This window comes from Rhinoderma darwinii, chromosome 4, assembly GCF_050947455.1.
Source record: "Rhinoderma darwinii isolate aRhiDar2 chromosome 4, aRhiDar2.hap1, whole genome shotgun sequence".
Lineage (NCBI taxonomy): Eukaryota > Metazoa > Chordata > Amphibia > Anura > Rhinodermatidae > Rhinoderma > Rhinoderma darwinii.
The window spans coordinates 134,587,171-134,599,787 of NC_134690.1; the positions used below are offsets into that span (position 1 = coordinate 134,587,171).

The window sequence follows — 12,617 nt, forward strand, 5'->3', positions numbered from 1 at the left end:
CTTTTTTGGGGGGCAATGGAAAAAAAATAGCAATTTCGCCAATGTTTTTTGTGTTTTTTTTACGGTGTTCACCTTGCGGTTTAAATTAGATATTAACTTTGTTTGAGTCATTACGGTCGCGGTGATACCATATATGTGTACTTTTATTTATTTTTTACACTTTTACTAAATAAAACCACTTTTTATGGGAAAACTATAGAAAAAATAGTTGTTTTTTTTACTCTGGCACGTCCTAATAGGCATATGTCCAGGGCAGACCTGGGGGCTTTTATCAAGCCCCTGGCTGCCATGACACCCCATCGGAGGCCAGCGATGGCATTTGCGGGCCGCCGATGGGTGACAGAGGGAGCTCCCTCCCTCTGTAAACAAGTTAAATGCCGCGGTCGCTATTGACCACGGCATTTAACGGGTTAAACAGCCACGATCAAAGTAAACTTAGATCGCGGTCATTGGAGCAGGAGTCCAGCTGTCATCAGACCGATGAGCTCTGGCTCCAGGCTGCATGGGATACCGTGCAGGGCTTAGACTGGGCCGCCGTGAAAAGGCAGCGGCCTAGCCTAAGGCCCCATAGTGACTGCTGTGAAAAAGCGTATTGGTGGTCACTAAGGGGTTAATATTAGATTATGATAACCCAAGAAAACACAAATTGTTGTTTTTCAATAATTATTTCATGTATGGAGGGAAAAACGCTGTTCAGCACTACCAGGTCCTATGTGAAAAAGTAATTGCCCCTTTAGCTACTAAATCAACCAGTTAACCAAATTCAATTGGCGAATAGGTTCAGTTTCCCTAGCCACAACCAGGCATGATTACTGCCAGACCTGTTGAATCTAAACATCACTTAAATAGAACCTGTCTGGCAATGTGAAGCAGACTAGAAGGTCTCAATAAGTAGCACATGATGTCATGTTCTTTAGAGATTCAAATACATATGCTAAAAGTCATTGATATCTACCGAAAGAGTTACAAAGCCATTGCTAAGACTCTGGGACTCCAGTGAACCACAGTGGGAGACATTATCCGCAAATAGAGAAAACATGGAACAGTGGTGAACCTTCCCAAGAGTGGTTGGCCTACCAAAATTTCACCAAGAGTGTATCGACTCCTCACCCAGTAGATCACAAAATCACCCAGACGTATATCTAAAGAACTGCAGGCCTCAATTGTCTCAGTCAAGGTCAATGTACATGATTCCACAATAAGAAAGACACTGGTATGAAGAGTTGCAAGGCGCAAACCACGGCTAACAGGTTGCCATGGGCAATTACTCTGCTCTTCCTTTGTACCAGTTTTGATATATCCCCTACATAGTGTATTATTGGTACTTAGCTCCTACATAATAAGGCTGGATTCACACGAGCACATTACGTCCGTAAAGGACGGACGTATTTCGGCCGCAAGTCCCGGACCGAACACATTGCAGGGAGCCGAGCTCCTAGCATCATACTTCTGTACGATGCTAGGAGTCCCTGCCTCTCCGTGGAACTACTGTCTCGTACTGAAAACATGATTACAGTACGGGACAGTTGTCCGGCAGCGAGGCAGGGACTCCTAGCATCGTACATAAGTATGATGCTAGGAGCCCGGCTCCCTGCAGTGTGTTCGGTCCGGGACTTGTGGCCGAAATATGTTCCGTCCATTACGGACATAAATGTGCTTGTGTGAATCCAGCCTAAGTACAAACACCAACCTCTCTGCTGGTTCGTTGCTTTTTAATAATGGTAGAAATTCTGGTAGAGTTTGTGCTGTCAATAATCTCTTGGTCTTTTACACGTTTTCCAATCGCCTCATCAACATTCAGTTCTTTCTTGAAAGCATGTGAAATATCTAATTTGTCACCTTGAGATTTCTCCTACAAATATGAAATATTAGAAGTAAACTGAATTACTAAACAATTTCACTGCTGACATAAATGCATGAAATTAGCAACCCACTGGCTCCCAGTATGTTGCTCAGATATTTCCAGTGGACATTTCACTTTTTGCTGTACTCTCTATGCATGTTCAATTTCTTGTTGAATTGTCTGCGCTTAGCTCGTTATTTAAAAAATATGCAAATTGGCATAGAAGAAGTGTACTTAAGGAAACGACTAAAGACGAGCAGAACGGTTTCTTTTCTTCGGCAATATTCTCTTCTGCAGCTTCGGAGTGCATTTATCTTTTGAAACCACAGTATAAAAGGCGCTGTTAAGTCCAGGTTAGGCTTAAATTGGAATGCAATGCACAACTACACCGGATTTTTGACATATTTTATTTTTATAGCACGGAGCTCTGCATGTCTTGGCAGTTGTAGTTCAATTAAGTTAAAAACTAAAGCCTGCGCTGCTTCATTTAAAATGCTCTTTTATATGGTATGCAGGTGTATCTTAAGAGGCAGTTACTTATGTAAGACTGCACATTTAAGACGCTCATTTTCATACTAAACAAGAAACATCTCTCTGCCTAATATCAAACTAACCGTAAGTTAAGGGGAAAAGGAAGAAACATTATCTAAAATCTATCAAATAGGAGACAATTGACTGCGAGCATAGAGAGAGAGCACTTCCTTGCTGCCAGATTATTTGTCCTCGACTGTCAAGAAAGAAATTCATGATCAATGCAGACTATGTCTCTTAAAGTTTGGTTTGTAGAAGTTTTATGAACGGAAACTTATTTTGACATACGTGGTAATTAATAAGTATGCGTGCATTGCTTGCGTGCTTGTCAGTCTCCACAGGGACTAGACATTTGAGAATTTCAAAGTGCACACAAAATCCTATATACCACGGGAGTTTACATAATTTGAACCAAGATTAAGGTCTTGTTATGTCTATTTCTTGACAACGGTTACAAAATCCATGGAACTTTACTCATGTTTTGCTTGTGTTGATGCTGCATTAAACAGACCAGAAAATTTCTGAATCTCGTCATGTTCTATTTTCCTAACCAGCTTATTCAGAGAAGCTTCAGTGGGGCAGCATGAGACGTGTTCTGCTTCAAGAGATTTACAGTGAGCAGATGATCAGTCATGGACACGGGAAGAATCAATTTTATTGGTGAGACAAGCAGGCAATAGAGAACGTATCACTGTCTCCAAGATCAATCTTATTATTGTGGGAACTTTGTGTTGGTCTGGCTTGAATATTTTAGACTACAATTTAGCTGATTTCCATTACTGGGAGCTTATATATATGGTAGTTAAGTGAGCCGCCATTTATAGTGCTACCTACACACTATACAGTAGATCATTCAGTGTATGCTGGTGGAACAAAAAAAAGTTCCATTATATATTTATATTCTTTTGCTCTATGAGTGTTATTATCCCAGGTGAATTACTAATACTTTGTATGTATTTGCTTGTATGAGACAGATTTTTATGATTGTGCAGATTTTTTTTTTTCACTGTGCATTACCAAAAAAGCACAGCAAATACAATAAAGATGAATAGTCTTTTATCTTAACAGGATTTTAGGAGTTCTATAAAGGAATGCCACTTAAGGCATTTGAATCTCATAATATCTATCTATCTAAATTATTGTGAGAATCACTATCAGGTTCGACCTATATAAGGCAAAACTGGCCCGCAACATTTGATCGTCAGGGGTTCGAGAAGCAGGACTCACGGTGATCAGCTGACAGGCGCACTGGCTACCATTTAAAAATGGGTTTTCGATGTGAGACTACCCCTTTAATGCAATAAGTACATTAATGCGTGATATACTGTCTACCCATAACATAAATTCAGAACACAACAAAGTCTATGGTAAGCGCTGTTTTAATGTCTATGTTAAATGAGCAGACATTTAAACATTTGGTTACTTTAGATCACTGGTGTAGAATTTATTATAAGATCTCCTATCCCATAAGAGAATACTGGTAGGCATAAAGTATGCAATGACTAACTATGCTGGATAGATCTAGATCAATATACAGTTAGAGGTTGTCCAGAAATCGAAAAACAGATCTATTTTCTTCCAAAAACAGCAACACACCTGCCCATGGGTTATCTTTTGTATTTCACCTAAGCCCCATTTACTTCAATGAAGCTGAGCTGTAAAACCAGAATTAACCCATGGACATGTGCGGCACTGTTTCTAGAAGAAATCAGACATATTTTTCTAATCCTGGACAACCCCTTTAAAGATGTCATTTATTGATATATTTATTTACCTATCTATCTTACATGGCCAGAAAGCGATATACTAAACAGCTCAGTGACTTGCAGAAAGTTTGTTGTCAAATGTATGGAGGACTGTGGCTGTTACTTATAGGACTCTGACTGTAAACGAGGGAGAACTGTAGTTGTTACTTATGAGGAGCTGTGGGTACATTGTCATGTGGGCTGCGGCTGTGACTTTCAGGCTGTAGTCCCTATTATGAGGGACTGTGGCTAACGTTTATGAACCAAAGTAACAGTAAATTTCATGGCTGTATGGCTTTAAGGATATGGTTGATACTGTTGGAGGTCTGTGTATATGTATATTTAAAAAAAAATCCTATTCACTACATTGTAATATCTGGCGGGTGAAGTGCCACAGCGGTCAAAAAAAAAAAAAAAAGGTACTGGTACATGTGGATATACCTAAAAAAAATCATCCAATGAGAATTGCAATGATAAGCGGTAACTACATTTTAAAACCCTACAGATACTAGAAGACCTCAGGAGAATGCCCATTCATAAATACTGACTGCTGTATTGTATATTCACATAAAGTTCACAAAGTAAAGGCATCTGCCGTGCTATATGCAGGTTATATACAGTAAAGACTGATTTTCAGCAGCAGCCTGGCTGCCGTTAAGGGAAAGACAAATTGGGCGCAAAGAATTCCAGCATCCCTGATTACATAGAACTGAGAGGTGGCTTTATCTATTCAAGTCTATGGGAGTTCTTGAAAGAGAAGAGAAGTCACCTCTCTGTTCAGCCTGCACTTTGGTTTGGCTGTGTTGCTTGGCAGAAAGCGGGTAAAGCAAACCCCGGTCTCCTGAGCGGTGGAGTTCCAAAGGAAGGAGCCCTCTTTCAGGCATTTATGGCATATCCTGTGCATATGCCATCAATAACTGACATGGTGAAATAATCCCTTAAAGGAGTTCTCCTGTTTTATACAAACTATTTATTTTATAAATAAAAATAGAAATAATACATTAAAAAGTTTCAGAACTTTCATTATACAATCAATAAGCCTAATGTATACAAAAACAGACATTCACTTTAATGTATCAGATGCAAACACATGATGGCCACTAACCCAACGCTTCCTAACAGCAGCTATTTTTTTGCAGACTCGTGTTTTACAAACTCTTTCACCCTATAACACAGGAAAGATTACACACAGAGTTTTGGTGCGTGATCATAAGTCAAGTGGAACTTTTTTCTTTTTTACTTCAAGGCTTTATTATTGATATAATGGTCACATCATTTATTAACTGAAAGTTGCAGAAAACCAAATGTATTCCTATGGACTGCAGCATTTTCTATCACTACAGTTGCACACAGTGAGTTGTCCTGGCCTAAACGGTCTTAAAAAAAATGTGTCTGTCAGAGAGATCAATAATGACTGATAAATTCAGCTCGGCTACATACATATATCTGTGAAGCAAACCTGTGTTTTTTTTATGGGCCTGCGTATAATCAGTTATGTTATTTTGGGGAGTTAAACAACAAATTCAGTTCTGTTACATCTGCGCAGTTCTGCCTTATCCACAGAATCCTTGCCAACATTGTCTGGTGAGAGACACATTGAGGTCTGGCATTGTGATCACACTGCATACCCTACACCTACGTTACACTATACGTTGGACAGTAGTCATGCCATACCTCCCAGCTTTTGAATTCGGAAAAGAGGGACATTTAAAGCCATGCCCTAACCACGCCCAATATCCTGCATAAACACATTAAATCACGGCCAGATCCTTCTGCAAATAACACGCGCAAATTCTCACTGCGGATCTCTAGACTGTCTGGATATCACAGATATTATGGATCCGGTTATGTCGTCTTTATGTTACTTTTCCTAACTTGGGTATAACATTTGCTCATCACGGCAGCAGCAGCAGCTGCAAGACAAACCAAAAGGCTGAGAACAATGAAAGTCAAGAGGGAGACCCTGTGGTGGATGACTTTTCAATTGACAGGTAGAAGCGTTACATGATGGGGTTTTTTTTTCCCAGTTGTGTAACTCTGCTACCGGTCAATGGAAAAAACATCCACCAGAGCCCCCCTGTAGATCGCTCCACACACAGCCCCCCTGTAGATAGCTCCAGATACAGCCCCCTGTAGATAGCTCCAGACACAGCCCCCCTGTACATAGCGACACACACAGACCCCCTGTAGATCGCGCCACACACAGCCCCCCTGTACATAGCGCCAGATAGAGCCCCCCTATACATAGCGCCACAGAGCCCCAGTACATAGCTCCACACACAGCCCCCCTGTACATAGCGCCAGATAGAGCCCCCTATACATAGCGCCACACAGCCCCCCAGTACATCGCTCCACACACAGCCCCCTGTAGATAGCGCCACACACAGCCCCCCTGTAGATAGCGCTACACACAGCCCCCCTGTAGATAGCGCCACACACAGCCCCCCTGTAGATAGCGCCACACACAGCCCCCCTGTAGATAGCACCACACAGCCCCCTGTAGATAGCTCCACAGACAGCCCCCCTGTAGATAGCTCCACACAGAGACCCCCTGTAGATAGCTCCACACACAGACCCCCTGTAGATAGCTCCACACACAGACCCCCTGTAGATAGCTCCACACACAGACCCCCTGTAGATAGCGCCACACACAGACCCCCTGTAGATAGCGCCACACACAGCCCCTTGTGGATAGCTACACACACAGCCCCCTGTTGATAGCGCCACACACACAGCCCCCCAGTAGATAGCGCCACACACAGCCCCACTGTAGATAGCTCCACAAACAGACCCCCTGTAGATAGCGCAGCACAACCCCCTTATACTTTGTGCCACAATGCCTCCAGAGCGGAGAGCGGTAGAGGTAGCCAGCCCTACTGCTACCACTCTCCGCTCTGCTTTTACGTCACTCACCGTCAGAAGAAGGCAGGAGTCTTGCAGCGGCGTTCTCACTGGTGTCGATGCCGGCCTGGGAGTGAACCAGTCCAGTCACCTAACCGGTAAGGTTAGATGACAGGTCAGGTGACTGTACTGGTCCACTCCCGTGCCGGCATCGATCCCAGTGAGAACACCGCCTCAAGACTCATGCCTTCTTCTGATCGCTGCTGCAGTCAGCAGTGATCAGCTGTTTTGATGCAGCGCCCAGCGGGACATTTTGCAGACCGCCCGGGACCGCGGTGAGAAACCGGGACTGTCCCGCCGGATCCGGGACGGTTGGGAGGTATGGTCATGCAGCTATTTGACTATTTTTTTTTTCTAATAAAGCGAAAACTGTACATGCACCAGAATATATACAGTGAAATATATGTGCAATTAAAAAAAAAAGTATAATCCTTGCATTCATATTAGTTATGCTTTAACAAAATGTGTGTTTCCTTTTCTCCCATACATACATTTGAATGCAGAATATACAGCGTGAACCTTCCCTGGTAGTGTGCAGTGCTTTGTCCAATGCCACACTTGATTATGATGGAGTAATAGGTTTACAGTAAGGACCTGTGGCTTTGCTAGATGGACTCTGCTTACAATGCAATGCAGTTGCTGATCCTCAGAGCTCCATTACACACTTCTCTAGAGAAGGCAGTTTGCATGTCATTGATAACAAATAAAGAGGCGTAATGCTGACTCCTCCAAAAGAAAAGAAACAGCTTGTAAGCCATTATTTAAGAGGATATTCCGTTGTGAAGAAATTTTCTATTTTATATAGAAGTGGAATTAAAAGCTTCTTTACATAAGTGGTCATTTTTAGATAGTCAATTTTAGCCTGTTTTGTAGGCTTTAATTGTAAGTCTTGACAGTGGCAGCAACCACTTTAGTTTCTATTATAAAAATAACTTTTCCAAAGTGTTGGCACAGGCAGTCTTCTTCAACTGGGTCATACACTTCTGAAAACAATATAAAAGAACCACTGCAAGAAATTTGAACATCATACCAGAATCAGTTTAGGATTTAGCTAAATCTAAGCATTAAGCCAGCATATTAACTGTAAAGCTACTTTAAGACTCACTTTGGATTAACTTTTCTTAGTTTAATTAGAACAATTTTAAAATAATGCAATTGACTCTAAATTTATTTTTTTAATCCATTCATTAGCATAAGAAACACTTTTCATATATATATATATATATATATATATATATATATATATATAATGTCTTACTTACTACAATGTAGCTATTTGCATCTTGTCACTTTAATTAAATGGATTGGAAATCACGATCATACGACTGGATAATAGCTACAGTGGGTTTTGAATTATTCTGACACTGATATTTCAGGTCTAGCAAATAAACATACTTACCATTATATAGAAAATGTGTTTCTTATTTACAGGTGCCATTTATGTAAAGCAGGAAATTGTTACACATACATAGTCAGTGGCGCACTTGGAGGGGTGGGGGTTCTGGTGCCTGGAAACCCCCCTGATTAGTTCAGGAAAAAAAAATCTAGATAAAGGCTGTAATTCTTTCTGCCACCACCGCATATGAATTTGTCAAGTACCATTAGGGCCATAAAAATCCCTATGCAGTGAGCTCCCCCTAGTGGACACAGCAGTGCTACAGAATTTTATCACGTTACACCAGGGGTGGGGAACCTTTTTTCTGTCAAGGGCCATTTGGATATTTACATCATTCACGGGCCATACAAAATTATAAACTTAAAAATTAGCCTGCTATATTTGGTCAAACATTTAATTAACTCACCCCTAATGTGATGGCTGGAAAAGCTTCTCTTTGGTGAGGTGTGCCCGAGTAGGCCATGGCTCACGACAAATGCATTGAAGTTCTAACTCTACATAAGGCCTCAGTTAAATTTCTTAATTTTAGGAGCAGGAGGAGGGTGGACGGAGCCAAGTAGTGTCATGCTCTACTAGTGAATGAGGTGGCGGTTTGAGTGAGGTCGGTGCGTGACTGGACTGGTCCACTCCCAAGCCAGCACGCACCAACCTCACTCAGACCGCCGCCGCCTCATTCACTAGTAGTGAATGACACTTCTTGGCTCCCTCCACTCTCCTCCTGCTCCTAAATGTGAGTGACCTCACTCACATTTAGGAGCAGGAGGAGGGTGGAGGGAGCCATGTAGTGAAGGACGCGACGGCGGCAGTCTGAGTTAGGTCGGTGCGTGCTGAAGGGTTAGACCAAATGATTTGGTGGGCCTTATACAGCCCGAGGGCCTGACGTTCCCCACCCCTGTGGTACACTATGGCTGTGTGAGAGCAAATAGGGAATTCGGAGCAAATTAATTATAGAAGAAAAAAAAAAACAGAGCCCCAACCTTTATACGAATTCTCAGCCCATTATGTTCAATAAAATCAAATTATAGGTGCTCTTTCCGGACCTGCACTATCCTAAAAATTATAATATAAATATAATAAATAGGTACATGTTAACCACTAAAGCCCCATAGACCTTCAGGGATATTAGATATTAACCCATAACCACCATGTATAATGTATATATATTACCCCTTTTTCACCTTAGACCACCAGAGGTATTTTTGTATTAACCTCTAAACCACCAAGAGTATAACAGGAATACTATTACAAGCCCTCCTATGTAAAAGTGTTTGATATCATTTATGCAGAATGTTGTCAAAGTCCGTATAATTGGGGGCATCTTGCGGTCACTTAAAAAGTGTTCCTCTTTAAGTGATCAAGAGGATCTAGCATAATTTCTTCTGAGGCACTGTTAACAACTGCTTCAGCGCTTCCGTTGCAGATTCTGTCATGCAGCGCTATTTTGTCGTCAAAACAAGGGACACCACGCTGGTTAATAGGGTCAATAGGGTCTGTCGGGCGACGGCGTTGGGATGTGGCTTCCGTGTGAGCATAGGCCTAAAGGATTTGTCTGTTTTGAAGAATCTCTTCATGATGAATACCCAAACAATGAGTTGATCGCTTAGCTGTTATTGTGGAGAATACACAACTACCATTGAATGTAATTGTCCGTCCGCGTATTGCACAGATGAGCCCTCCTCATAGCAGAAGCATTCCTCTTGAGTTAATATAGAAGGAACCCAAGTGGCGGAGCTCCTGTTTTACATTCAGTTCCTCCAATAGGGCATATGGATGGGGGTTGTCTACTGAAGTGTTTTAACATTTTTAAGCCTGGCATGCCCTATCCAAAAATATAACATCAAAGTACCCCCAAGTCTAATACACTGTGCTGCCTATTAAAAAGTCTGAATGAGAACAGTGTGAGTACTCCTAGAAACATGGCATGCACCCTCCTGGGGTACGCATAAAACAGGTTGAGAACCTAGGGTCTACAACAGACAACCCCTTTAATTAAATAAACATAGGAGACCATGCAAGTCCTCAAGGGAATACTTATGGTTAATTTTATTCTTATCTAAATTTATCTATGGGAACAGATATATTTTCCAACAACTTATGCCAATAAGACATGTAGTCCCCAGGTGGAGAAGCTTGGCTCTATGTAACATGCAGCTTTTTGGCCAGTAGCATGGCGCTTCTCCTACTCTATTTGTCAGGTTAGTGGATAAAAAGTGGAGTTAGAAATACTCCTTGGGACTACTGCATGCCTATCTTGCATAGGAGGTGGGAATGATAACTGGAATAAATCCCCTATATTCCTATTTAAAAAATATAAAAAAATAACCATACATTTTACTTAAAGGACCTGAAATTATTTATGGTGAAAAATGATGACCGGTTCTCTTTGAATGCATTTTTGTACTAGATCAAAAAAAGACCAATGCTAATTATATAAGAAAGACATCATGCACACAACGGAGCAGTGCGAACGGAGCCTGCAAGGCAGAACAAGGAACCCCCACAGTACCATACCACTCCCTAACCTGTCATATGGTGCCTATATACGGTACCGTATTACAGAGATAGTCTCCATATTATGTCATCCAAAAGGAATACAGCACAATTATTTTCTGTTGGATTCCATAAAAGAAAACGTCTGTATTTCTCTGTATGAAATCAGAGGCATACAAGTAAGTGGTCAGTCTGGGGTCATAGACTAATATGGGTAACATATTACGGCTCTGTACAACTTGGAGCTTGCATGCAGTCATGTATCATGACCCCTTTATTGCACTTTTTTTTTAAAAAAAATTTTTTAAATACGTTGATTTTTTTTTATCAATCTTAAGAGATTTCTTACTGAATCAAACTAAAAAATCATCATTAGCAATCATTGCTATCTCTTATAACAGATTAAAAATTTAATCTCAACAGATCTGTGCTATTGTTCTCAATAACCTGTGGATGTTTCTGTGGAATATGTAATAATATCGGGCCTGTCTACTGCTCTAGAGCTATCAATAACTATCTATATGTGCTATGATCGGACAGTCAGTTGGCTAAACTTCAGCACATAGCACAAAAATACCACCATTCCTCTACAAGTCACCGTTCCCTATAAAGTAAGTAGTGTGGAAATAAAGAAATCTATGAAAAATCTCTTAGTTATGAATTATTTCCTTCAAGCTACAACTTATTAAAATTCACATTTTAACACTTTCTTTCCCAGATTGCTCATCTCAGGCAGAACATTGATCAGGATTAATTGGCTATTGATCAAAACAGTCAGCGCAGTCATATGATCGCTGGATGAAAGGCTGCTGAAAATGACTTGACATTCAACGAACAGGCTGGAGATAATGAACTGCATTTGTAAAGTTACTTCTGCTGCATTCGTGACACTGCCTGCATCAGAAAGCTCATGCTTGTGCTATTACGAATGGAGAATAAGCAAACTGACCTGGATAAAAATCAAGATCATCATATTTTACAGTAACACGTCATTACTGAAGAACAGCAGGATGTCCAACAGTGAACCGGGTGGCCGAAAAATATTATGTTAATCGGCTTACATCAAATCGCCTACTGTCCTCCTTTGCCCAAAATTCCCACTGTTAACACACAGGAAGGTCATTTATAATCCACGCTGTCATTTACACAAATATGACTTTTTGACAAAATGCATTTTTAGTAATCCTTTGTGCGATATGTTTGCAAGGCAGCAGCTAGGTTTGGGAAGTTGCTGAGCAATGTATGCGCCACACTTTTCAGGTGGAACTGGCGATCCCCACACACTCTAATCTACAGAGGGGCTAGAGGCCCAAAATCATTATCTGCTTTAATTGCTACGCCACAGAAATGTATATGAGCTAAACTAAAGTAAGACTTGGAAAAGTTCCTGATTCTAATGAACAAAACCAGAGGAAAGAATGAATCACTATGTTGCTAGTGAGAAAATTATGAGTTATGAAAATTAGCGAGTTATGAACTATATCTGAAAGAAAAGATAACATTTAAAACGACAGTTACACACGTACCAAATGCACTTCTGTACATTGCATTGTAAACTGTGCTCTCTCTTCTGTCCACCATTAACTACCATTTTCCATTATACATACACAGATATATATATATATATATCTATATAAATAAATAAGAAAATGCTGTAAACAAGTGAGGATTACAGCGTTCCTGTTGCTATGGGAACATTGAAATTACACAT

At 40.9% G+C, this 12,617-nt stretch overlaps 1 protein-coding gene and 1 long non-coding RNA gene across 2 annotated transcripts in view; one reads left to right on the forward strand and one right to left on the reverse strand.

Moving 5' to 3' along the window:
- Nucleotides 1-12,617, reverse strand: part of ZBBX (zinc finger B-box domain containing) — a 199,239-nt gene that overhangs the window by 124,062 nt on the left and 62,560 nt on the right. Inside the window, exon 8 of the mRNA XM_075861573.1 lies at nucleotides 1,691-1,852. Coding sequence (XP_075717688.1) covers nucleotides 1,691-1,852 — 162 coding nt within the window. The remainder of the gene's footprint in view (nucleotides 1-1,690; nucleotides 1,853-12,617) is intronic.
- Nucleotides 2,935-12,312, forward strand: LOC142760857 (uncharacterized). Its single transcript, XR_012883427.1, has 3 exons — nucleotides 2,935-3,034; nucleotides 11,330-11,517; nucleotides 11,625-12,312. It is a non-coding gene; the product is annotated as an uncharacterized LOC142760857 (long non-coding RNA).